At 38.4% G+C, this 27,354-nt stretch overlaps 2 protein-coding genes across 3 annotated transcripts in view; one reads left to right on the forward strand and one right to left on the reverse strand.

Moving 5' to 3' along the window:
* Positions 1-19,608, reverse strand: part of LOC120752335 (arg8-vasotocin receptor-like) — a 33,199-nt gene extending 13,591 nt beyond the window's left edge. The window contains exon 1 of one of the 2 annotated variants that reach the window (XM_058420460.1): positions 19,498-19,608. In XM_058420460.1, coding sequence (XP_058276443.1) covers positions 19,498-19,512 — 15 coding nt within the window. In that variant the 5' untranslated portion in view covers positions 19,513-19,608. Of the gene's footprint in view, positions 1-7,515; positions 7,792-19,497 lie in introns of those variants that run through there. The other variant, XM_040063240.2, reaches the window with a different exon arrangement.
* Positions 7,339-27,354, forward strand: part of PNPLA8 (patatin like phospholipase domain containing 8) — a 36,797-nt gene continuing 16,781 nt past the window's right edge. The window contains exons 1-8 of the mRNA XM_040063236.2: positions 7,339-7,480; positions 8,169-9,381; positions 10,279-10,428; positions 11,614-11,765; positions 12,505-12,599; positions 15,925-16,096; positions 20,791-20,848; positions 23,062-23,256. Coding sequence (XP_039919170.1) covers positions 8,260-9,381; positions 10,279-10,428; positions 11,614-11,765; positions 12,505-12,599; positions 15,925-16,096; positions 20,791-20,848; positions 23,062-23,256 — 1,944 coding nt within the window. The 5' untranslated portion in view covers positions 7,339-7,480; positions 8,169-8,259. The remainder of the gene's footprint in view (positions 7,481-8,168; positions 9,382-10,278; positions 10,429-11,613; positions 11,766-12,504; positions 12,600-15,924; positions 16,097-20,790; positions 20,849-23,061; positions 23,257-27,354) is intronic.

Raw genomic sequence — 27,354 nt, forward strand, 5'->3', positions numbered from 1 at the left:
CTATCATTTCTTGTGTGCTGAAAGGTAAGAGAATGACTCATGATAATCACAGGGAGCTGAAGAGGAATTTACAATATGACCTCCAGCAGAAGTCTAAAATGTAAATTCTAAGTAATCAACTCCATTATTCATATCTAGTATATAATTATTTGATTTGTACACTCTTGGGAGATAGATGTCTAGAATGCACGAAAGGGCAGAGACCATCGGCTATGAGCAGTGGAGGTACAGGAAATCAAGGACAGATGTGAAAAGGACTTCAGGTCCTGAGCAGGATCCCTGATTTAGGGATCCAAACACCTTTATGTTGTGTGGGAAGCATGAAACTGCTTGGATTTAGCAAAGCAGGAAGATGAACAGAGAAGGACATCACAAAATTCCAGATCCTGATAGTAATCTAGAGTCTTAACTCTGCACAAGAGCCAGGTACCTTTATGCATTTAAAATGCAAAGTCTATAACTCATTTAATGATGTCTTACAAGCACTCCTTCAAGATACAGGCTGAACATTGTCTAGTGCTTTGAAATGGGGTGAGGAAATGGAGTTCCTGGGTGAGGAGAGGAGGAACAGCATGAACAGGAGGGAAGAGGAACAGGAACAAGGCTATTGACAATATCTAGGAAAGGATTATTTTCAATGGAATATTTACCCAGGTGGTACAGGAAAATGGGATTAGTGCTATTTTCCACCTGAGAAGGCTTAAATACACATTTCTGATTTCTTAAGAGAATTTCCTGTGCACCAACTTATTGGCAAGGCAGAACAGAAAATGCTTTCTCCTCTTGTTGAAACTAGGTGACTACAAACATAAGAATTCATGAAACTAAGAAGAAGCCCTGGAAAGAAAAGGCCATGTATCCTTGTGTGTAAAGCACTCCTACGAGAAGGGGAGTGCTTATATATATACATTTTATACCAAAAGCTATTGTGTTCTGAGAATAATCTGAGAAACCAAACCTAGAAGCTATGGACATCTTTGTGGCTGACTTTCTAACTGTGAAACAGGCAAGTCATACTTTGTTTTGCACATCCTTCCATTCCAGTCCATTCACCTTTCCCATTTGGAATAACTCCACCACGGAAAACACCATGGGAATAACTTGGATCTTTTCTGATTTAATTCCATAAAGCTGTCAGCACTGGAAATAGGCAGCCTGACTTTCTATCTCTGCAGCCACAGTACAAGCACTGAGAAAAAAAGATGAGGTGGGATTTGGTGGGATTTGTTATAGTTCTAGTACTGTGTATGGACATCATGATTAGCTAGAAGAACTGACATTTTAGAGTGAGATTCAGAATCTTCAGACCCTTCTTTTTTGGAGGATGTATGTGTGAGGGGAAGGGGATAACAACCCAAAATATTCACTGGCTTCTAGGTGAACTGATAACATAATGTTTGGCACACTAATTTGTAATATTCTGTGAAGAGAATAGCAAATGTTACTTCCACACTATTGTCTAAGATTCGATGACAATAAGGAGCCAAGGAGCCAAATTACTTTGGGTAACTGATGCAAGGCAAAGATACTAAGCAGCTGCAAGGTAAGCCTTACATCAACTGCTCTTTGGATTTACAGAAGACAATTTCACATTGTGACTACCTGGCAAGGACAGGTTTTTTTGAAAGCTTCTCTTTTAACTGAGTTGCTTAACCCTTTCTAAGGCTTCCATAATTTTTAGGTATTTGACAAGAGCAAAATATTGAATGGAAGTAACAGATAAAAAGGCAATAAGAAAACAATGTAGAAAAGTTCCACTTGATTATTTTCAGTGTTTGTGCCAAAAAACACACCCAAATGAAAGATTGCAGAAATTATCCATGCTGTCATAAGCATGTGTTTAATCGTCTTAGTTCTTACTACATTGAGAGTTTTCAGTGAATGTTCATTCAAGTTGGAAATTAATTATTCAATGTTCTAGCCCTGAAAACAAGGAAATGTTTTCCCATTTTTGTCTGCCATCTAGTGTTAAGAGGCAGAATACAAGTGTTTGCAAAGCCTAAAATATTTGCTAGTACTCTAGCACTACACAGCTTCTGTCCATGTCATATTATGTTGATGAAAATAGAAAACAATGTTTTCCCTACGATGTTCCCAATGTTTTCCTGCTTGACTGAAAATGTTAGATTTAAGCAATTACCTCAGACACCATTATTAGCAGAATACTCCTCTACCAATATATGTTACCTTGTCACACTGCTTTGAAATGCGTGGTTTTGGTGGTGGTTTTTTGTTGTTGTTGTTGTTGTTTGGGGGTTTTTTAATTATTATTATTATTTTTTTTTATTTGTTTGAGTCTCTTAGGTGATAGTTCTGTATTTTCAGAATACCACCCATAATCAATATGACAAGTAAAAATAAACTAATGCTATATATAAAAATACTATTCATATAATAGCTTTTTATCAAACATACAGTGAGAGTATGTGTAAAACTATTTTCTCAAAATAAAAACTTCCATATTTCATAGATCAAGAGTGAGAATCCTAGACTGACAAATTTTGGAACCAATATTTCTGGTAAATATCCAATTTTTATCAAACTGCCTCATAACCCATTATGACTTTCTCTCCAAGCAGCAGTCCAAGACAAACATACAAATATGACTGTTAGAAGTAATTAATGGCATTGAAAAGTATAGCATGCATGTAAGTGAATACAGTTAACTCACCTGAATTATTGACACCACAATATTTGGCTATAACATGACAAAAATCAAGTACACCAAACAACTTTCTTTAAAACAGGAAGATTCACCACAACTGATGTGTAACTACATTCACAAGTTTCAATCCTACCTACAAAAACATATATTAACAGGTATAATGAGAAAATATTTTGAAAGCTTTTGACAATTTTTAATTTAGTAACAGAGATGGAATACATTAAAATCAAACTACTCTCCGTGTTGTCCTAAACTGAAGACAATCACGTTTCAAGGGACCACTCTGTTAAGAGCTTGAGTGCTGGGTATGCAACCTAATAGAGATCAACAAAACCCCATAAATAATAACAACAGATTTCTTTCTTGATATTTCCCACAGAAAGTACTGAAATGGAAGTATTTCTCAAATAGCTAATGTACATCCTATTAAAATTTAAATATATCTCAAAATTATTTAAATGAGATGATATTTATATTATGTGAAAATAATAGTTGGCCACTGTCTGAATACCATATGTGGATTCATCTCTCTTATCTAAAAAGCAGGTATTTAGTTAAACAGAATGAACTCATCTTTGACTACTATAAAAGCTTAAAAAGTCTATATTTTAAATAAATTTGAGATAATTTCTTCTTAATGTCATGACTACAGTAAAGAGAATACTAAATCGGCAAAATGTTTGAGAAGGTGTAGAATTTGTGCCTGGGAATACATAAATTTATCTTTTCCTGTCCAGTGTTTTTCAGTTCTATTGTATTGTTTCATGGTTGTCTTGAGAAGCTGATGAATCATGCACCTCTGAACATGTCAGATCAAACAGGTCTGTTCATCCTTGGGGAGACCAACGTGGCAAGAACACATGGGTTTGTGATTGGACCAGAAATGTGAAATCCTTGAATCTTTTCCTTAGCAAAGGTATGAATCAACACACCATTGTGCATATCCCAGTGGAGACAAATGTCTGAGCAGGCACAGGAGAGAATTCTACAATGAGATAATGGGATAAAGTGTGACTGTTTAGGAAGGAACCATGTGCAGCTAAAAGGGATCAGTTGCCTCCTACCTCCAAGACCTTATTTGCAAGTCAAAGAGAGGCAGGATGTGCCCTGGCAGGATGAAGCTATTATCAATCCAAACTTCCTTCTTACTGAAGTTGTAGGTTTTGTTTCACCTTAGCTTTTGCTGTTGTAAGAAAGTAAGCTATCCTACTCAAAGCCAGCTCAGACTGTGGCTTCAGATGGGCCACTATATCTTAAGTCTAATGAGCTCCAACTTGCTACAGCACACTGGCAAATGCACTAGAGCCCTGAGGCTTACAGAAGAGCAAACACATCCAGAGGAGCTCCTCAAGCTAACACTGCAACACATTCTAAAACTATCTGTACTGTGTCGCTCTCATAACAGTACTCAGCTTTTTACATTAAGTAACTCATACATCAACAGGCAGTGAATCTTCCCTGCTTAGCGGCATACGGCACTTAGGGCAGACCCCACTACTGTTTGAAATATTTGGTTTAAAAATTAGCTTAAGCATATCTAATGACATCCTGTGATAAATTAAAAAATAGTGGATACATCTTGACAACACAAGTATACTACCACTGGGTAATACAACCGGATGTGTAGTAATCTACAAACAAGGCAGGCAGACCATACCTGCAGAACAGGACAGAAAGCAGGAGCTCTGGAAACACTATTAGGGAACAGATGAGCACCTGGGTATGAACTGCCACTGTATTGTGCAAGAGGATCCTAATAGTACGTGGCTCATGAGTTGTGTTGATTGAGTACTTCACCAAGGAATGTCATTGTATTGGGTTAATGTGACAAGGTTTTGGTGGGAAAGAGTGGGGAGTGAGACTACAGAGTGGCTTCTGGGAAAAAAAAAAAAAATCAGAAGCTGCCCCTGTGTTGGAAGGTGTCAATTCCAGCAGGCTCCAAGATGAACCTACCACTGACCAAAGCTGAGCCCACCAGCAATGGTGGTAGTGCCCCGTGATAACATATTAAGAAAGGATAAAACCTTCTGTGCAGCAGCAGCAAAAGGGACAGAAGGGTGAGAATACATGTGAGGAACAACGTATCTGAAGGCATTCGAGTCATTGAAGAAGGAGGGGGAGGAGATGCTCCAGGTGTTGGAGCAGAGATTCCCCTGCAGGTCCTGGCAGACCTCATGCCAGAGCAGGCAGGTGCCTGAAGGAGACTATGACCCCATGGGAAACCTGCACTGGAGCAGGCTCTTGGCAGGATCTGTGGCTCCATGGAGAGAGGAGTCCACACAGAAGCATGTTTCCTGTCAGGACCTGTGCCCCTGCAGGAGACCCACACCGGACCAGTCTGTTCCTGAAGGACTGACTCTGTGGAAGGGACCCTCACTGGAGCAGTTTGTGAAAACTGCAGCCTGTGGGAAGTACTAATACTGGAGAAACTTGGGGAAGACTGTCTCCTGTGGGAGGGACCCCATGCTGGAGCAGAGGAAGAGTTTAAGAAGTCCTCCCACTGAGGAAGAACGGGTGGCAGGTACAGTATTTATTGAACTGACTGCAGGTCCCATTCCTCATCCTCCTGCTCAGCTGTGTGGAGAGCAGGGAGAGAATTTGGGAGTGAAATTGAGCCTGGAAAGAAGGGAGAGGTGGGAGAAAAGTTTTAGGACTTGATTTTATTTCTCATTACCCTACGCTGATTGATTGGTAATACATTCAACTAATTTCCCCAAGCCAGGGAAACTTTCCCCAAGTTCTGCCTATGATGGTAAATGGCAAGTGATCTCTCTGTCCTTATCTCAATTCACAGGCCCTTTGTTCTACCTCCTCTCCCCTGACCAGTTCAGGGAGTGACAGAGTGACTTTGGTGGGCACCTGTCATCCAGACAGGGATATCCTGCTCTGGGAGATGTGGATAATTTCACCTATTCAATTTATAAAAAATACATTATAAAAATTATAATATGTAAGGAGTATAAATTTTCCTTTGGGGAATAAAATGCAAGGTAAGAAAATTAATTTTGCTTCTTTATTTGTGAGGAAGAACAGAAGCAGACAACTGGGATCTGAAACTGTAAGTGTGATGCAACCCTCCCAACCATTGCGGTAAGGCCTCCATTGTTCCACCTGAGTACATAGTGCATCCATCCTCTTCTGCCATTGTCACCTGAAGTTCTGGCAACTTCATTAAAACCGTGTTTCAGGCAGGCCACGCAGGAGGAATCTCAGGGCCTGCTGCTGCTCTGAAGCCTGGCTGGGGAAGACCAAAGTGCCCACTAATCCTATCTGACCCATGAAAAACATGTCTGTCATCATTCCCTAAGCATTAAGCAGGAGATGGTGGGGAGCACGTTCCTGAGGCACCTGCATTGAGGAGCTACAGAGCTCGGATAGGGGCCCTTCTCCTCTTCCCAGCCCCTTGCTCCCAGTGACTCCACAGGGCGCAGCATCCAGAGCCCAGCGCTGCCAGAAGCGTGGGGCACAACCTGTTCCACTGTGCCCGACCTGAAAACCAGACATGTCCTGGCCTGCACCAAAAGCAGCATGGGCAGCAGCACGAAGAGAGGGGATTCTGCCCCTCTACTCTGCTCTGGTGAGACCCCACCTGGAGCGCTGCATCCAGCTCTGCGGGTTCTCCACATAAGGACATGGACCTCTTGGAGCAAGCCCAGAGGGCCATCACGCTGGTAAGAGAAACGGAGAACCTCCCCTAAAAACACAGGCTGAGAAAGTGAGGGCTGCTCAGCACGGAGAAGATTGTGTGGGGACCTTAAAGCACCTTCCAGTAGCTGAAAGGCACCGACATAGAAACCAGAGAGGACAAGAAACTAGAGTGACAGGACAGTAAGTAATGGACACAAACTGAAAGACGGGAAATTTAGGTTCGGTATCAGGAAGAAATTATTTACTCTGTGGGTGGTAAGGCACCAGAACAGGTTGCCCAGGAATGTGGATGCCTTGACCGTGGCAGTGCTCAAAGCCAGCTGGACGGGGCTTTAAGCAGCCTGGTCTGGTCTCGCCGGGAGGAAGTTGGGAGCGGATCGTCTTTCCCGTACCACCCAACGCCTCCGCCCTCGGCGCCTCCGGGAGCGCTCACCGGGCGGAGGAGGCACAGCCCCGCCCGCCCGCCCGCGTGCCGCGGCGCACGTCTCCGCCCGCCCCGCCCCGGCGCGCAGGCGCAGCAGCCCCGGCCCGGCCCTGCCCTGGCCTCGCGCTGTCGGACCCGGCCCCGCGAGCCGTCTCGCACCACCCCCCATCAGCTCCGCCCCGCCCTCCCCGGCGGCGGCTCGCGGGGCGCTGGCGCGCGCCCCAGCTGTTTCCGGCGCGCGGAGCGGGCGCAGGCGCAGTGGCGCTTCCGCGCGCCGCGGGTGTTGTCGTGCCGGGCCCCGCCGCCTCCCGCCCGCTCCGCCGGGGCGGCACCGCTCGGGAGGGCGCGGCTCCTGCCTGGCGCTCGGCGGCCGCCTGGGGAGAGGGGGGAGGTGGGAGCGACTGTCCAGCAGGTACCGCCGCAGGGACGGGCCGCGTCGCCGAGCCGCATCTCCATTGGGTCGTGGGGCAGTTGAGGACGGGGGGAATACGATGAGCGCGTGCCGGGCACGCGCGACTCGCTCGCGTAACGGGAGGTGGGCCGGGGACAGCGGGGCCCGGACTCGGTGCTTGTTTACGCTGCCGCTCTCGGCAGCTTTTCTGGGAAACGGCGCAAGGCACGAATAGCGCCCGCGCCTGCCCCCGGGGCCGGAGGCGCCCCCGTGCCTATATAGCCGTGGGAGCCGCGGCCCGGCTGCGCGGCGGTGGCCCGGCGGGACGGGCACAGCGTAGGCGGAGGAGACTGTAAGTAACGATGGCGGTGCCGGCGGTGGTGTTACCTCTGCTGTCACTGTGGAGTCGGCCTGCGCAGGAGTTGGCCTGCATGCCTGCCTGGCGGCCCTTCTCGGCATTTGTCACAGGCGCTGGAGAAGCCTGGGCTTGCTTTTTCGGCAAATAATAGATTTGCGCCTGCGGTATCAGCACAACTTTGGTGTGCTGTGTGAAACGCTGCTCCACCAGTTGCATCTTTCTTTGCAGAGTAAGGATTATGTACTGCCCTTGGCTCTTAGGATGGGCACGTTTCGTTGAACTTTGCTCAGAGTATTGGTGTCACTTCTCCCCTGTGAGGAATTCTGCTAAGGGGTGGTAGTATGATGGCATTTGAAACGTTGTGTCTGCACAAGATAATTTGCTGAAGAAACAGCAATCGCTTTTCTATATGTCATGAAGTGCTTTTGAGAAGAGACGTGTATTGCTCAAGAGGAACTTAAACTGGCCTTTAGGGAATAGTGTGTTGAAATGTTGGGGTGAGCTACCAAATGTCCTGAGCAGTAGATATTCCCATGAGATTATTTGATTTGAATGTTTATCTGTCTTTACCAAAAGGATACATAAGCTTAATCTATTTTAAACAACTCTCTGATTTTAGTTTAACTTGTTTCTGGTTTGGAGTTTCCATTGTTGTGTTTTGTTTTGTTCTTTTCTTTTTCAGACAACACTACATTACTGGACTTATTTATTGACATATATTTTTTGGAATGAAGTAGAAAGCAACATAGAAAAGGTGCAGTTATTTATAAGTAATGACAGTTCATTTTCCCTTGGACGCATATTTATTCTTTTTGGTTAACCCAAAAAGTCTTTGGTGGAAGCAGAGAAACAAATACCTGTGTTTCTGTAGACCTAAAGCCGGCTGGAGGATAAATCATGCAGCACACCTGAGACTTTTTCATACAAGTGAGCCTTGGTGTAAGTGGGCCAGAAGCAGAACATTTTGGTATAACAAGTACATTTATAGCCATGAGTTTTTATACTACAGAGTTTCCAAACTTTTAACTTCTTCTTCTAAAGGACTTACAAGGGTGAGCATTCGCATGTCACGAATTAAGAATACTCTAGAATCTGTTTCAAAGGCAGTGTCTGGCACTCACAGTGAACTGGTGTCACGGATAGCTCGATTAAAGTCCCACTCAGGTACTTTGGGTAAAGCAAATAAAAGTAGTGCAGATGCAAATAACATCAGCACAAATCTAGAAAATGATAAACAAGTTACAAATGTCAGAACTCAGGATGATTGCAACAGAGGCCCAGCTGCAAAGAAGTCCACTTGTGCAAGTGAAAACTTGGAATCTGTGTTAGTAAGTTCAAGCGGCACTTGTCAAGATACTCCAGAAGTTTCAGCACCTACTAGAACCCACCTTTTTCATATAAGCTACTTTTCTACAAATTTTGGAGAGACTTACAACTTCGTAGCTGATCATATCAACTCTTACTTTAATAATTCTGTTATGGAACAAGGAAAAAAAAGGAATGCTTTATTGCAGGACTCTGAAAGTGAAGAGAGGAATAAGCTTGATTCATCAGCAAATACTGTAACAAGTGAAGAAAAGAAAGTGGATTCAACAGGTACTTTAGCTCCTGAAACAGAGACCTTGGATACTGAAAAGACAAGTACTGCTCTCCCAGTGTCCACTAAAAAAACTTTTGCAAACTTTCTTTCATATCCCAGTAACAGCGTACAAGCTTTTGTAGACAGCTACATTGGCGGGTTGGTTCCAAAGTTAAGATCTGATACAAAAGTGTTTTCACCAGAAAAGAGTAAACAGCAAGAACAAGAAGTGCCTGAGAAGAGTGATGAGGACAGAGCAAAAGAAGCCAGGATTGCAGAAGAGAGGGAAAGGCATCTGTCTATTCAGAGAGAAAAGGCAAGTCTTTGTTTAGTGTTAATATATTATTTCTATGTATATTTTACACAAATGTGTATATATGCTACATTAGTGTATATACCTGTATGTAAGCAGAGATACACATACACGCTTACATAAGTAAGTATATACTTATATACATACGTACACATACTTTTACTTATAGAAAAGTACTTGTACTTCCATGTAATATGTATGCAGTGTTCCTGCCCACAGCAGAGAGGTTGGAACTAGATTATCTTTAAGGCCTCTTCCAACTCATACTGTTCTGTGAGCTGTTCTGTGTATTTTGATAAATACATACATATGTAAAACGGTATAGCTTTTATGTTTATATGCATACTATATATAAACTTACATATATGTACTTAAAAGTAGGAATAGATAAATCTGTGTGGAAGTATTAAATGTTTTATGTAAGTATAGATATGTTTATGTAAGTTTATGTATAAAGAGTGCGTGTGCCTATATGTATATATATACACCTCTGTGTGTGTGTGTGGTGTAGGTACATATATTTAGTTCATATATGCATAGAGTCCATAATTACAGACGGATCTAGTTGTGCTATTTTTTTGTAGTTATAGTAATTTTACAGTTCATGGTTTGTTAATGGTTTAAATACCAGAGAGTTGCTATGAAAAACCATCCTAATACATACCGACATATTTGTTTGGTATTCTTGCTGTAAAATTTATTTAGTTTTCTACTAAATAAAGAATCACAAGGTTTTTGTTGATGATTTAAACAGTGCTTACTTGGAACCTGTAGGAGATCTCTAGTACAACATGCTGTTCATTGCTTCTGAGAAATCTTAAAATAACATGTTGAAATTTGTCTTCATAAATTTTACACATTTCTTAGAGTAGTTTTATGTTATCTGTTTGTCTTCTTTAGATCATTGCAAGAGTGAGTATTGATAACAGGACTCGAGCTTTAGTTCAAGCCATACGGAGATCCTCTGATCAAAGAGTCTGCATCAACAGGGTTGAAGAACTGACCTATCATCTTCTAGAATTTCCAGAGAGCAGAGGAGTTGCAATTAAGGTGCAAATAGTTTTTATTCTTAGATAAAAAACAGTCTGATAAATGATTGATCTAGAATAACATAAAACCTCCTTCTGTGCTTTTGTGAACTAGTCATATTTCCTATTTGCAAAGATTACAGTTTGAGTGTCTCTTTTTATAAGTTTTTAGCTGGTTCAAGCACCTGTATATGAAAACTACTGGGAGTTTAGCTAAAGGCTCTTAAGATTGCAATGTTTAATTTAGAAGCATACGGCATGGTCATGTGGACAGGTAGTATAGCTTTTTCCAGTGCTAGATAAAGGTCGTACGCTGTGTTCCCTGTGGCAGTTGACCAGATGGGAATGTGCTGTACAGTTGATCTGTATATGCACAGTACTTTCTATGCTTGTTTACATGCTTTCTTCAAGAGACAGCAAGAAAACCATTAAATAAGTACATGTAATCTAGTCCTACTTGTTTCCTTCCTTGCACTGAGACAGCAGGAGGTGGGTGGTAGATTATTCTAGAAGTACTAGCTGAATCACAGCATTTGTCAACCTTGTGCCTTTTTTCACGAGATGTGACAAACCTGTGACACAGATTGTAGAATTTCTGGAAAAGTGGCCTTTGGGAATGGAGTGCAGGCTAGATGAATCATCTGGGCAGGGTACAGGTCGGGCATTCACATAAATATATGTGAATTACTTTATTATGAACAAGTTTATTCACTACTCCCATTTTGATTGTAATGCTGTATATCTTTGTGGTAATGTACCTTTTAAAAATAATCTGTGTGAGAAAGCATTTTATGTTTTGTTTTCGTATTAGCTTACTTAGAAGGCATTTCTTGTTTTGAAGCAGTGTGATACTCACTAAGCAAATCTGGGTGTGCTTCATGCTCGAGTCTGTTCTTGGCTGATGTGATACTAAGTCAATAAAACTAAACTGGTAAATGTAGCTTTCCTAGCTATTGAAAATATTTACGTATCATCTTGATTGTTTTATTCTGATAGGTAGTTACTATAGCAATGAGGTCTGTACAGCATAATATGGACATCCTTTCTTTCCTTTGTTGCAGAAAGACATGGGTAAATACAGATTTGAAGAAGTTTTCTTCCAAGTAGTATATTACTTCTGTACTTTAATGCCACACGACTAAATTTAAGAATTAATTATTTTGGTTATACATATGGTTAGAATGAAATATCCTTGTGTTATCAACAGGAAAAATTAATCCCATGCCTGTTGCGACTAAGACAGGCTAATGATGAAAGTCTTCAGGCTGCTGTTAGAGAGACTTTAGCTCTGATTGGATATACAGACCCTGTGAAAGGCTGGGGAGTTCGAGTCCTCACCATTGATGGAGGGGGAACAAGGTAAAACTTCCGGGGATTTACATACTCATAAACTTTTAAATACTGTAACTAGAAGTAAAATTTAAGTCTCTCTTTAATAAATGATAGATAAATGCCCAAAGAGGCAATTTATGAGTTACATTTCTGTTACATATGACTATCTAAGGGATGGGTATTTTTTTATGCATTTCTGCTTGAATGGTGTTTGTATTGGTGCTCATTTTGCCATGCACCGTTATCTCGCTCTATCCTAGCAGAGTTCACACCACAGCATGCCAGATACTGTTTCCTGCTAGAGAAGCACAAATCTGATGGTCTCTAAAGCATCTCTCCCAGTTTTTCAGATACATTGAACTGAAGCCAAACAAACCCCTCACTGGAAAATACTATGCCCCAGGGGGCAGTATAGAGCCTTGTTAAGTCCAAAATTTAAGTGCTGTGTGGTTGGGATGCAGCTAAAATCTGTCCTTAGTCTACATGTACAGACATTGATCACCCTCCAGGCCTTTGCTATAAAACAATATAGCTATAGGTGTTGAATACTATTTTGGGTGTGCCTGAGTATGTCATTCATACTTAGTATTCATCATTTGATTTTAACTGTGTTCTGCTGCTCTTATTTCCTGAAATATTCAGGATTCTTACTTATTGTAGTTGTTCAATTAGAATTAGTTATAATGAAGCAAAGGTGATTGAAAAATAATTGGAGCTATGTAAGATAAGATTGCCATTGTATGTGAAGAGGAATTTTATGTTTCAGGGGTTTAGTTGCACTTCAGACTCTACGGAAATTAGAAGAATTAACTGGAAAGCCGGTTCATCAACTTTTTGACTACATCTGTGGTGTAAGCACAGGTAATTATTAAGTCACAAGTTGGGGTTTTGCTGTCAATATAGTAAAAGAACATCTGAGAATAAATACTGATTCTGCAGTTTCTTACTTAGAGTGTAAGCTGGGAAAGTTATGGTTTTTAGAGTCTCTTTGTTCTGAATAAAAACTTTGGGCAGTTCATGATAAACTTTTGGCTTCAAACTGACTTGTTGTTTTTTCAATTTACCTGAAATCTTCAATTTGCACACATAAACCATTATCTTAGATATTTATGGAGCTTTACAGGTTAGTAAGGTAATACGCCTCAGGAATTGGTACCAGGTCAGCCGTGTTTCCTTAATATTAGATTAACAGCAATGTTTCATCTTTCTTAATTACCTGCCAGAAGGACAGAATGTGTATGTAGCAAGATCTTGAATGATCTAAATTAGAGGAAGTGGTCAATGCTGTGGTACCCTCTGTTCATGTTGGTCTGTACAGGCTGGAGAAATGGCTTGGCAGGTTCAGTAAAGCCAAATACAAAGCCCTCCATATGAGAAACCAGCTTTGCAGAAAAGGACCCAGTCTTGTTTTGAACAAGTTGGACATGAATCATCACTGTACTCTAGAGCAAAAAAGCCCCCACCACATTGGTTTGCATGGACGAAGGATCTTTGGCCAAAAATGCCTTGTTATGGGCTCCTCTATAAACCCTTAATCTTTTGGGTATGTTTTTGTACATAAATGTTGAGTCTGATGGAGAGCCGGGTAGATGATCAAGAGACCAGAGCTCATGACATGTAAAGGAGAGAGTGCAAAAAATGGATTTATTTGGTATTGAGAAGAGAAGGCTAAGAGTAGGCCTTTATCCTGATTCAACTAATGGGAAAATAAGGAGATGGTGGATCTAGAATAATTTTGAAGGTGCACAGTGGTAGGGTGAAAGCCAACAGACACATTGGAGTATGGGAATTTATAATTAGGTATGGGATCATATTTTTCTTGCAGGGCTGGTCAGACACTGCAAGAAGTTGTCTGCACAGACAGTGTAATTCAAAATTGGCTGAGCAAGTCCTGAGTAACCTATTCTAATTATACCTGTCAGAGCAGGAGGTTGGACTAGATGATGTCTACAGCTCCATCCCAGACGTAATTATTCCTGTGACTCAGTGATAAGTTACTCCTCCCTAGAAAGCAGGAAACTCCAGAGCATAAGTTTCCCCTTTAAAGACAATGATGTCCTTCAGAAATTATGTTAGACCAGTAGCCGCACAATTATGTTTTCTAACATAGGAGGTACTTTACTAGCTCAGTTTCCTAGAAACCCACATTCTTCAAATATTTTGCTATACTTATATTCTATACAGTTTAATTCAGAAATTATATTAAACAGAACAGCATGAGTAGATAAAGAGAGTTTCGAGAGATTTGCTTAATAGACTCAAACTAGTGAAGGAGAATGTTTAGGTCTCCTAGACAGAATTTGTTTGTAGGCACAATATAGTTCCCTGCTTTACATTTTTAATAGTCTTCCAAATAAATCCTGTACTAGTTAGTTTAGCAGTATGTGGTTGTTTCTTTGGAAGATGGTTTCCCTACAAAATACTTCTCCAGTGTCATCTTCAATGATAATAAAGATGTTTTACCTTGGATAGAGAGACCTTGTGTTCTGAATTTATTCCCATTACTGTCACTAGAACTAACTTTGTTTTTAATTCTTACTTAAATTTGGGGATTTATGACTCCTAGTAAGTACTTAGCATATTCTTTTAAATTTTGTTTACATAATTAAGCTGTTATCTGCAGTTGTCCAGATTGCAGTAATAAATGAAAAGACATGGCTGGGTGAGATTGTGCGTGTCTGCCAGCACTGCTGGCAGTTCTGTTTGTATTGACAGTACATATGCTGATAGTCTTGCAGATGAATGAATTGTGCTTTACCAGATGGATTAAATGATAGGAAGGATGCCTCTTGTGCACTGCACTTCTCTTTTCAGCTGTAGTTTTTAATTTCTTACTTTTGTTCAGCTGTTTTGCCTTTGAAGTTTAGAAATGCTCTTCCTGTGAATTCAGCATCACTGTCTTTGTAGTTACCTTCCCTGTGCTTCTCTTCATTGGGGGTCAGAGGGTGGAAATGTGGGCAGTCACAGAGCAAGATCATTGCAATGATGCTGTAATAGGCCCTGCATACTTTGAATTTGCTCACCAAAATAGCAAATGTGTGATATTACAGAACTGCTGCTGGAGAGTTTAGAGGAAGACAATGTGGCAGAGGATTTGCATAACTTGGGGAGAATGCTGTTTCTCTGCTGCTGAGTGTTGAGTCTGCCTTGAATACTGGCATCTGGTGGTTTGGCAATTGAGAAAGTTTCTCTTGATGAAACTTTGTGTCAAGTTGCCTTAAACATGTGTGCTACCTTTTAAGAAACTGGGACCATCAATCCACTAATGCTCAGCTATCACAGTGGTGAGCATTGTGAGAGTGAAAAAGGGCTTGGAAGTCATGTTTCCTTTAAAGCCATCTGTAACTTCCAGCATGTAGTGTTTTCTGCACATGCACTATATTCTTACTCTATTTCAAGAATTGGCATCTTTTAAAATTAATCTTATTCAAGCCTATGGCATTTATTTCCAGATTGAAAAACATCATGTGTCCTAATTATTCCTAATGCTTAATTACACGTTCTCACAGTATGGCACAACTAGATTTAAAGGTTATGTGTGTCCCTTTCAGTTTAATATATCTAAGTGTTGTAGTAATGCATTAATTGTATTTTTCCACAGTCCTTTTAATGGTGTTTAGCAGCAGTGCTTTTTGAATGCTGTTACTTTGTTCCTACAAGAGTAGATAATATTTTTTGTCAGGCACACACTAGATGGCAGCATGTATGAAACTAATTATAAATGGTTGCAAGCAAATGTAATCCAAACTACTGAAATCTCCTTCATTTTTACAGAATTTTTCTAGAATATGTCTCTACTGACTTAAGAGTTTGCATGGTAGCGAATAATCTGCAGATAAATTTTTAATACTATAGCAAAGGTTTCTCTTGCTCGTTTCTCTTTCCACATGAAAGAGTGGATTTCATTTGCTTTCTGCCATATGCTTGTAATCTGCAAAATGAAATAATGTAATTTTTCAACTTCTGATATTTCTGTTTTTGAAAATAGACTTTTTCTATCTGGTATGTTTTATATAAAGCATGGTTTGTGATCTCTGAGCAGGAATTTAGTGATACAAACGTCAATTGGTCTTGCTGTTTCAAGACAGATATTCTGTTAACTAATGAACTATGTTAACTGGTAATCCATTTTTTGTAATCTTACTCCAGGATACATTTTACATTGCAAAATATTTATTTTTTTCAGGAGCTATATTAGCTTTTATGTTGGGGTTGTTCCATATCCCCCTGGATGATTGTGAAGAACTGTACCATAAGTTAGGATCGGATGTTTTTAAGCAGAATGTCATTGTTGGAACAGTCAAAATGGGCTGGAACCACGCTTTTTATGACAGTGATATATGGGAAAAAATGCTCAAGTAAGTAAAAGATGATCAGGTAAAAAATAATTACTGCAATGTCTGAGTGCATTTGATTTTGTTATTGCTTCACTGGTGTGCAGATTCTCTAAAAAACTAGATAGGATTAACGTATACTCTCATTCTGTTGAAATAGCTGTTTTCATATTTACCAAAATGTTGAAAGCTTTTAATGTAATGATTTATGTTTCTGGGGAATAAAGTAAGTTTTACTGCACTGATTTCTGATTATATTCCTGTATGCTTGCCAGCTCTGCTTAATCTGACTCATTACAGATTTGCTACAAATTTTACTAGCCACCTGCTGTGCCTTTTTTCTTAAAGGAGATTGGTGAGAAATGAAATAATCGGTAGTAGGAATTTTTAACATTTGCTACTATGTTGGAGGGCTTTGTCCATTCCCACTTTCTTTGAAAGGGAAATGAGCTGTAAGGATTGCAGTGAAAAATTATCCACAGTGTCAAGAGTTGCCTGTGAAATGTATTCATATGCATTCAAGAAAAGCCACTAGAAAGATTTATTATATTACAGGTTTTATTTCTTAGTTTTATTCTTCTGTATTTGTATTGATAGTTCAATTGTTTATAATTTTAGCGAACTAATGTTGTAGTTTCCCAACCACCATAAGTTGACCCTGCCACTGAAAGAACTGGAACAATCTTTCCTGCGAGAAAAATGTAAAATGGTAAAAGGTTCTTTCTGATAAGTAATAATAAGTTCCTTTGGGAACGTGTTTTATGTGTTTTATGGGATTAAAAGAGTTTTTATGACATAATAGTGAGAATGCCGGTGCGGTCTGAATTTTAAGCATCTTCTTTTATGAAGTGGAGAGAAAAGCTGCTAAGCATTTCTTCTCTGTGGTCTTGCATATTTTCAGAAATAAGTCCATTTATCAAATTAATATCATGAGCTTTTGTTCTCAGATATCTGAAGCTCTTTTCTTAGAAGTTAGATTTTTCTGTCTTCCCTCATTACCTTCCCCACCTCATTAAAAGAAATATTGTGAAAATCACAATAACCTTGTGTGAAAGTATTTTACATACCTCTAATGAAAGTACTATTATTTTGCTATAGCTACATGCAGCACATGAAGGAGGTAAAGAACTACTCTTGTGCAATAGACAAAAGCAAGCAATTACTATATTATCCATAGAGTAAATTAAAAATTAAATGTGCTGATGAACAGATGACTTCTTGGTGACCGGCAGTGTTGAAGGGAGATGCTATGCCTGCAGAGCATTGTGTTGAAGGGATTCCTAGAGGCTTCCCTGTGGTGTGGGGGACTAGAGCTAAGAAGGAAATTGTAAGGTTATATAGTATCTCTTTACTATGGAAGATTTGACTATTTTCTCTTGACTATTTGAAGATCCAGTCTAACATTGTCATAGCATGAGGAAACTGCTTTATGTTTTGCTTTGAATTTAAAACCATTACTTGTGCTATGCACGTTTTTGTAGTTTAAATGGTAACTTGTCAGCCTTGCTTGAAATAGCAAAAATCCACTGACATTGTGCAGACATTTAATACGTGTTTAGTCCTACCACAATTGTCAATGGTGGTATTTTCTGTCAGAATGTATTCTTGCTGAAAATAATTAAGTTGATGTTTCATCAGGCTAATGTTCCATGCATTCATGGGTTATATTATAAATTACATTTCAGAAAATGACAACTAATTTTGGTTAACTGACATTTTATTCAGAGTACTTTAGGGAATTGGTTTCATGTGTTCTGTATGTCTGTTTTAACTCCTCTTACATATTTCTTGAGTTGCAGTTTGAGGACTGGTTTTAATGCAATTGCAGTTTATGCAATGCTATATTGAATTGCATTGGTAAGAACCTGGCTTATAGTTCCAATTTCTCTGTTTTCTTTTGACTGTTGTTGACATATACAATTTTCTTCTTGCATGCTGTCTTAAGAAACTCCTGAAGAAATTTGATGAGCAGCTAGGAGTTTTCACAAGGTAGCTAAAATCTCATGTTGGGAATTTATAGTCTTGAGAAGCAATCAGTTGCTGTAGAGAGCATAGAATAAAAATTACATGTTCTCTTTTGGTAGGAAAATGGATAAATACGTGTGTTTGGGAATACAAGTACTGATACTTCAGTATTTGTTTTGCCAAGTTAAATATGAATTAACACCGGTCTCTAGTGACTAGATGGGCAACACATTCCATACCAGCACATGGTATAAAAGTCTCTCATGTAGGTTTGGTAAAGATGTTTCTTGGTACTACTGTTGTTACAAGAGGGTAAAAGTTGCAATTTTGCCTTTTGCGTTGAGTGCTCTTTATCCAGAGTATTTGCATCACTGCTATAGTCCATTAGAATGTTTCTTCCAGCATGGTTGGCAATATGTTCTTCATAGCGTTATTGAAATAAGTGTTGCAACATTAGTGACTTGAAGCAATGAAAGAGCAATGTTTGTGAAACGGGCTCGTTGTTTAAGTAGGTCATGTCTAGAGGACATAGGTCACAGACAGACCCAGACAAAGAGATAAATGGAAAAATAGGAATTGCAAAAGAAATTATGTATAAAGTAATAACTGATGAGTGGAAAAATGTAAAATGCTAACAGGATTTAAAGGAACTTTAATATCAAAAGTGATTTGGGTGTTGTCACAGACAGTTTAATAAAACATCTGTATGCTTGTGGTCAAACAAGATGATTCAGTGTGTGATAGGATTGAAAATACAAAAAGTACTATAATGGCATTACATTAATTTACAATACAGTTTCATTTAAAATATTATTATTTACAGTTCTGGTTTCCTCATTTTAGAGAATGTTTCTGTTGCAAGATTGGGGGAAAAGTAGCCAGTGACCTAAAGACAATACACATTAGGAGTCTATCATTAACAAAAACAAACAAGTTAAAGTGGTAATCTGAGACAGTAAGGCATCTTGAGAATTACTGGTTTCTTCTTTTCTTTGAAAATGGGGGACTAGTCAATAAAATTAAAATGAGAAGACTTTATTTTTTAACACAGTATGTGAATAAACTGTGGAATTACTTCTGCTGTGACTTTGTAAAAGAAGATTGAACAGTGAGACAAACACATTTATTTAATATGCAATTACAGTATTAATGCTAGCAACAGAGCTAAAATAAATGTAGAGGTGATATTAAACTTTTCTCCTTAGACTGTAATGTCTGAGGTTGCACAGTAGTTTAAAGGATATCTTGTACCTACTCTGGAGTACCAGTTTCTGGCCTTCATAAAAAACAGGATGTGATGAGATAGTAATTCAGTTTGATGGTTCCCATAATTAAGCAGGGGATACTGCTTATGCATTTTTTTAATCTTTGCATTTGGGGTTTGGGAAAAAATACCTAATACAGACATTTCAGAAGTAGATGAAAGTGATGCAAATCAGTAGATGTCTTTGATATCTCACCTCTGTCAGTCTCATTTCTTTTATTCTTACTTCATGGTTCTGCGTGCCTTCATCTCCTTCTGTAATCAGTGAGTGCAGATGTCACTCTTCCCCTTCTGGCTGGTGATTCTGAGACTAGAATCAATGCAAAAATAAAACAAAACATTGCTACTGGTACAAGAATTGTGTCAGCAGGAGTTTTCCATCATAGGACTGGAACCTGTCTTCCTTCCTTCCTCCTTGTCAAGGACATGTATGCAGCCATCCTTCAAGCACAAGTATTCACTAGAAGAGCAGCAAATTGTCCTAATTGCACATACTGTCTGCATGGAGGACTGCTGCTGCGGTAGCCTTTAAAGCTTCTTTTATCTTCTGACCTGAGTAGGTGGATAAAGGTGTTGTTTTTAACAGTGGAAGCGCTGCTCCCTCCTGTCATGGGTGCAAGCTGTAGATGGATGACCTTGTAACAACAGCACATGGAATATCTTTATTTAAAAGTGTGGCAGTATGGAAAACTGTCATTGCAGAATAAGGCAGATTTGGGTGTTTGGGTGGGCTGTGTTCTAGGGGAGGAAGAAAGCTTGCTGATTTAAAGGAAAGCCTGTTTGGAATCATGATGGGTGACCACATCTGTAGGAGACTTTTACCTTTATTGTTAGCAAATCAAAGTTGAAGTAGAGGTGAGAGGTGAGATTGCTGGCAAGTATGGTGATTTGGTCAAGTTTCCTCTACTGTGCAGAAGGGCTGTCTTCTAGATAGCAATGGGAATACTGACCCTGATATGATGAGAAGTTACAATGCTGACCATTCGTGTGATTTACAAAAATGTATTTATGTGAAAAAATATTACCTCAGAAATGAATGGTAAATGCATATTGGATTACTGTTATGGAAGACTACATGTAGATGTTTTAACTTTCCTGTAAATCATATGGGATGCTGTGTTTCTGTAACTACAGAAGAGTGATTTTTCATTACTGTAGAACCACTTAATAACGATGTTGGTTTTTTTGATTCCTAAATGTAGCAAAGTATTTTGTCTAACTATTTAGCTGAATAATCCTAGTGATTTATGGTTAAGTATGTGAACTGAGTAACTTGAATCAAGACCTCTTCATTCAGTCTTCAGACTTATTTCCAACAGACTAGAAATGTTGGTCCATTGCAGTCAATTTTAGAAATTTGATTATTAAGGTACAATACAAATATTGCTTCTTTTAAATGCAAAGGTCTCAGAAATAAGGATGATAAAAATGCATGTCTTGTTCATGCTAAGCTGATGGAGCATTTTCAATTCTTTACACTTTCTTGTAGAGAAAAAATGGGCTCAAATCTTATGATTGAAACTGCAAGAAAGTCCAAATGTCCAAAGGTAAGTGCAGTTCTCTAAGGTAGAAATGTAAATGTACATATGTCCATATACATTATGTATATTTCATATGTACTTTTAAGAGTTCTGAGTAAATTCTATACCTAGAAGAATATTGGATAGACAGCATGAGCCTTGAAGTGCTTTTCAGGCTTCCATATGTGATAACCCATGCTTTTAAAGAGTAAAAATTAATTAGAGTCTTAAATTTTGGCAGAAATTTCTCATATTTTTAATACTTCTAGCTGGAATATATTGCAGAGATGTTAAACTTTTAAGCATAGAAATACTGGGTCAACATTTTGGGGTTGTGCAAAGCTTGTTTTTTTTCACGTAAGAATTCTAGTGTCTGGATATCCTGTCATGTCATCTGTGATCTGTGTTACTTGTCCTCTGTGTTGCAAGAGGATAGGGTTTCTTCTCACTTTGTTGGGAGTACCTGGTTTTCTCCAGTCACATTCTTGGGCCCCAAGATCTCTTCCTGTATGATAGAAAAGGCACAAAGTCATAGGAGGGGTATTACATACACCAGCAGCACAAGAGTGAAAGATGAGAAAGCATGGGTATTTTATTTTTGGTGAAGGATAGGGTGTGAAGAAAGAGGAGAAATATAATAGGATATATTTCAGAACAATCTGTAATTAACAGGTGTTTTGGTGTCATAGCACTATATTCAATGCTTTACTGTTAAATGGAAGATATTCTCATTTTTCTAAACATAGAAACGTGTGCCTTACTGACTGCGTTCCTAGTCCATGTCTAAAACAAGGACATGAAAAGGCTGGTGTGGTATGTTGCTTTCTGAGAGAGAAGCTATCCTATGTTGACTTGAAAGTTATCTTTGAACCGGGATCTTTGGCTTCCTTCCATGTTCTTCAGTAATAAAATGTGAATATAAATAGAGTTGAAACTAGCTGTTCCCAGTAATCACTTTATAGTGCTGTCAGTACTGGCACTCTTTACAAGGCACAGCAAAATCAAAATAAAACATGAAGTTCTGTGCTCTGCTGCTGTTAAATTCATGGTAAAATGGATTTTTCCAGAAGGTGCTGAGCGCTTCGCAATTTAGACTGTATCATAGAGTGTACATGGGTATTGCCAAAAATGGAAGCATTCTTTAAATAAGTTTTCTATTAAATTTTCTGGATTTATTTTTCTTACTACTTCTGTAGTGCTTATAACTAAATTCTCCTTTTGTGGAAAACAGGTAACTTCTCCTCCATCAAATGATGGAGTGCAAATCAGGCAGTTTTGCTTTTGCATTGTAATGTGGAAGTTATACTTTTGTTTTCTATAAGGATGAATTTACAGTGAATAAAACTATTTAAATTAAGTAGCTGAAGAGTGAAAATGCATACAGTGATATCACAGTGTCAGCTGTGCTGTTGAGTAACATTTCATAAAAACACCCTACTCTGTAAAACAGTAAACAAGATAGAATTGATAGAACACCCACTTGGCTGGTAAAAAGGGTTCTGACAGTGCCAGCCAGGCTGGCTGCAGCGCCTCTAAAGGTCTTGCACATTCTAACACTTGCCCGTAACTACATCTACTTTCTCCTTGTAGTTAGATCTGTAAGATACATTCTTTTTGTCATCATAGTTGGGTTTTTTTTAATGGAAATATAATTTTGGCTTTTCACTTAGATGAATATATGTGATTTCTGTTACTGATATTTCAGTATGCTCACAAATCTTGAAAGACTTACGTTTGCTTCTTGTGCATGAGAAATTCTTACTACAATTCTTTAACTCCAGTTGCAATATTAAGTAATCATTTTATTGGATAAAGAAATTGACAGTTCTGACACTCATATTTAATGGCATTGTTGTTTTGCTGCTTACAGACTTCTGAGAATGAAATACTATTTCAAAAGGAAAAGTATTTTAAAATCATATAGTTAACACTAGCATTTTGTTTAAATATCATGGGTATTCATAACAGAATAGCCAGTGGAAACAATTAATTGCAGGTTAAAAATAGCATTTTCGTTAGAGATTTGCATCTCTTGTTTGTGTTTTACTTTCACTTTTAGATTTAATTTAGATAGACAAATTTAGCTAGACATTATAAAAATGTAAATAAATAATGAACCGAGTAAGATTCCAGAGGTGCATTAATGTATAAATTGAATTTCATATGGTGGGAAGCGTTCATTCTCATATTATGGTTATTATCAACATATATAACTAATTTTGTTCCTCCTCACTCACTAGGTAGCTGCAGTAAGCACCATTGTAAACAGAGGAACACCATTGAAAGCATTTGTGTTTAGAAACTACAACCACTTTCCTGGTGTGAAGTCCCATTATATTGGAGGCTGTCAGTATAAGCTGTGGCAAGCAATTAGGGCATCATCTGCTGCACCAGGTTACTTCCAGGAATATGTTTTGGGCAGTGATCTTCATCAGGTAAGTTGAAAACTTCTCCTTGAGTAAATATTTTCCAATTTTACACCTGAAAAAAAACCATGAACTGAATCTCTGAATCAAAACTAAGCAACTAAGTTGGTATCACAAAGGAAATCTAGGATAGATGGGGTAAGAAAGGATATTTTTAGCTTCTATAGCCCTTACAGAACTAGAAAGGCTTAAAAATCTTAGTCTTCTCAATACAAACCTAAGCTCTTCTGCTGTTGCTTTCTTCTCTGCCTGGAAGGAAACCTTATATGAGTTGTAAATTGCCTCTAACTTCCTGCTTGCAACTGATATTTCACTGAGCATTATTTCACTAAATAGATTGTGTAACTTAAAAACATAACAATATTGTAAAATGTGAAAAAAAGCAGGTTATACACTTCACTGTTCTTTTTATTAGTGCAGAATTTCAGTTTATGGTCTACTTTTTAATTCTTACCATTGATAGCTTATTCAGGTTTACCCTGGTTCTGGGCTAGTAAGAAGAGTAAGAGATGCCACAGCAGTAAGATTAAACTCAGAGGACAACTGCAAAAGAAATTCCCTTGCAGATAAATCAGTGTCTCCTATGAACAGTGCATGCTATTTTATTGTCTTACACCCTCTCTTGATGACCCTGATAAGTGAAGAGGAAAGCAAATTTGTTTCTTTAGTAGTTTTTTAACCACAGGGCTTTAGTCCTCCAGTGCCTCTGTATTATTCTGCAGTTCTTCAGGTTTTCAAAGAATACTTTTTGTAATGCATTATTTTAAAACTATTAGTATTTATTTTAATAAATACCTAATGCAGATCTACAAGATCTACAGTAGAAAAGACTACAAAGGGTGACTGAACCAGAGACCTTCAATAAAGAGAGCATAGGATTGAATCACTTAAGTTTAATGAAAGCATCTGTTACATTTTTCATATTAAGTCATATGATGGCATTCAGCTCAAATGCTAGAAAAAAAAGTAACATATTTTGCGTAATAAGATGTACCTGGATCACATAGAGAATTTCCGATGCTGTCCATTGGAAGACTGTAATATTCTTAGCATTGTAATGTGCTTGATTAGTGAAATGAGTATAAGATGAAATAGAGAAAAATTCATTAAGAGGTGGTAAAAAGAAGCATTGGTACAAACAAACAGCTAGAATTTCATCTGAAAAAGCATATTTCCATGTTTTGATTCAACATTTATAAGGTGATGAAATAATTTGGCTATGTAAGAGCTTATAGAAATTCAGGGGTGAAGGGGGAGGGCTCCCATGGAGGTTAAGATTCAAGAGATTCTGAAATTTCTTTCATTTTATTGTTTCACCTTTTTGTCTAGGACACTCTTCCACCCCTCCCTCCCTCTGTTATCTGACTGCCCCCACAACCTTCTCAGTATGGTAGATCTTGTTATCCTGAAATCATTTTAATCAACTACTATCTGAAATAAGAAAATAAGTTTTTTTGGGGTTTTTAAACCTAAAAGTGGAGTAACATCAGATTCCAAGCCAAAGCACTGCTTGAAATCCTGAAATATGTTCATCATCCATCTGGACAAGCAAAACTGGAAAGAGAGCTGCTTTAGCCTTGGGAGCTGTTCCAAGCTGTTTCTTAACTGATTGAATAGGTCAGTGTTAATCTATGTGAAGAAGTTTTCTTTCTCTTTTCACCTTTCCACCCCTTCTTTCCTTGAATTGAAAGTACTTGGAAACTGATCTATGCTTTTACGTGAATGATAGCTGAATGAACAACAAGATTTTATAACGTCTACACAGTGCTTTACACAATTCTTTGTGTTAACATAGTTTCTGAATTGCCAGACTTGAGGCTGGTACTTATTTCATCTATGTTCACTTTTAAGTCCAGTGTACTGGACTAGAGAATGTATAATTAGTAATAATAGAGACCAAATCCAGTATTTTGGGCTGGAGTGAAGCCTACTTTTTTTTCTTCCTTGCTCCACAGTCTTTGGACAAAGCCCTTCCATCTGATCTTACAAACCCTGTTTCCCAACTTCAGCATTCTTCTCTGTTTGATGTATTACAATTACTAGAAAGCAAGGGCTTAGGATGCAATTCACCTTTGTCAGCCATAAAAACCTAAATATGTTCTCAGTTCTAAAACAGTTTATTGTAGTAGAACTAGATGCTAAATTTCGGATTTAAACATTTTCATATCATCTGAAAAATATCTCTTCTCCCTAGCCAGGAATGTTTAAACACTTGAATTCTTATAGAAACCACCTTTCATGTCTGACATGCTTCTCTTTCTCCAGATTACACTTTTCTTACCACATTTCTACTTCCATATTTATCCAGTTTGTGGGGGGGGGGGGGGTACTTGGATGTCCAGGTGGCAAGTTACTACCTGGCAAATGCTTCGTAACTGTCTTCATGCGGCTTTCTAAAGGAGGTTGTCAATCCACTGCACACTCTGAAGCAACCTTGAATTGCCTTGTTTTAACCCTGGGGTAAGAGCCTCTGTGCATATAGCAGACTGTTACCCTTATTTTCCTGGGAGTTAGTGGTACTTCATTGGAAAATTCAAGATATTCAGAAGTTTTATCTCTGCTGAAATATCCAGCATGAATTGAAAGAAATGCATATGCATAAATACATTTTAAAATAGAATCCCGAATGCAGTCATATTCTTTCTTAAAATAGCTTTCTTATTAAAATATGTTAATATTGGTAACTCTTTGTTCTTACAGTTCATATCATAAATACGGGAACAGTAGATTCATGTTAAGCATCTTTATTCTGAAAATGCACTGCGAGTGTAATTTTAAGTTCCTTGGTCAGTGTTATATAAGTAGTGTATTTGGAAAAAAAAAATTGCTCTTTTCTGTGTGTCTTTTCTGTCTAACAGATTGAACTGCTTTTGAACTACATGAGTAAATGAAGCATAACATTGTTAGACATTTTTGATAGTACTGTGATTTTTGAAAAGTGCATCAGCACAGTGTGCATTAAGTGTACATAATAATTTATGCCAAAGGCTTCGAAATTGTAGTATAGTGCCAGAAAGACGGTATTTTAAGAATACTTTTCATTGATTGGGAACTTCCATTAATCACCTTAATCTGTTTTCTGAACATAAACTGTGCTAGTTTCTTACTAGTTAATATATAACCTCCCTCTGAAGTGTTGATATTTCTAAACAATTCCAGGAACAGAGGTATCCAAAAAATATACATGAAAATTCAGACTAAGTACAATATTTGTTTCCTAGCTTTGAAGTTTGGGACTCTTAAGAATTATACAGAGACCAGATTCTCTATTAGCTTACCAGTCAGTTGAAGATTTAAATCTGAATGAGAACCACTCTGGCAGTTCTGACTGAAGACTCTTCAACTGTGTGAAAATATTTATTTTGATAATGGAAGTTACTGGATGTTTTTAGGGTCATCCTGCATATTCATGGCTTTTGTTATCTAGCTTTTGTTGGAATCAGAGTCCTTTCATAAACTGTATGAAGTAGCTGAATGAGAGTTACATGTAGGGTTGAGATGAATTCTTGAAGTTTTTATGTATGACTCTAGATGTGTATGGTAGAGTCATGGCTGAACTTAACTGTTGGCTTTGACTCACTTTTGTGTAATTGTAGAGTTACATATGCATGTGCATTTGTGTACACACATGCATGCCCTTTCACTGGAAACATTTGTTTGATTTCCTATACTGGGTACTCCCAGTGTAAATTGTATTAATTTTTTTTAATGAGGTAATAAATTAGTTTTACAATTTTTCTGATGTCATTGTTTAGAAAGAGGTTTCTAGGTGCTTGAACACTTGTGCTGCAGGTGGGCTGATGACTTGGTTTGTGAAATTTCTGCAAAAAGCCATGAGTTGTTGCAAACAGCAATATTTGCATTCAGTTCAATCATGCCATGCTATCTGGTTCTGCTCTGTCAAGTAGGAAAAAACAGTGCAGCTGTTGGTAGATGAGGGGAGTAGGATTAATATTCTTTGTGGTTCAAAAGAGGAACACATTAACATTCAAAGGGATTTAATCCCTGTAACATGCATCTCCAGGAGCCCTGCAAGTCAGGAGACCAAGTCATGATGTTACATTATAGAAGCTGTATTGCCATGTCAGTACCTTTATTTTAAAGTAT

The sequence above is a fragment of the Hirundo rustica genome, chromosome 4, assembly GCF_015227805.2.
Source record: "Hirundo rustica isolate bHirRus1 chromosome 4, bHirRus1.pri.v3, whole genome shotgun sequence".
Taxonomy (NCBI): Eukaryota; Metazoa; Chordata; class Aves; order Passeriformes; family Hirundinidae; genus Hirundo; species Hirundo rustica.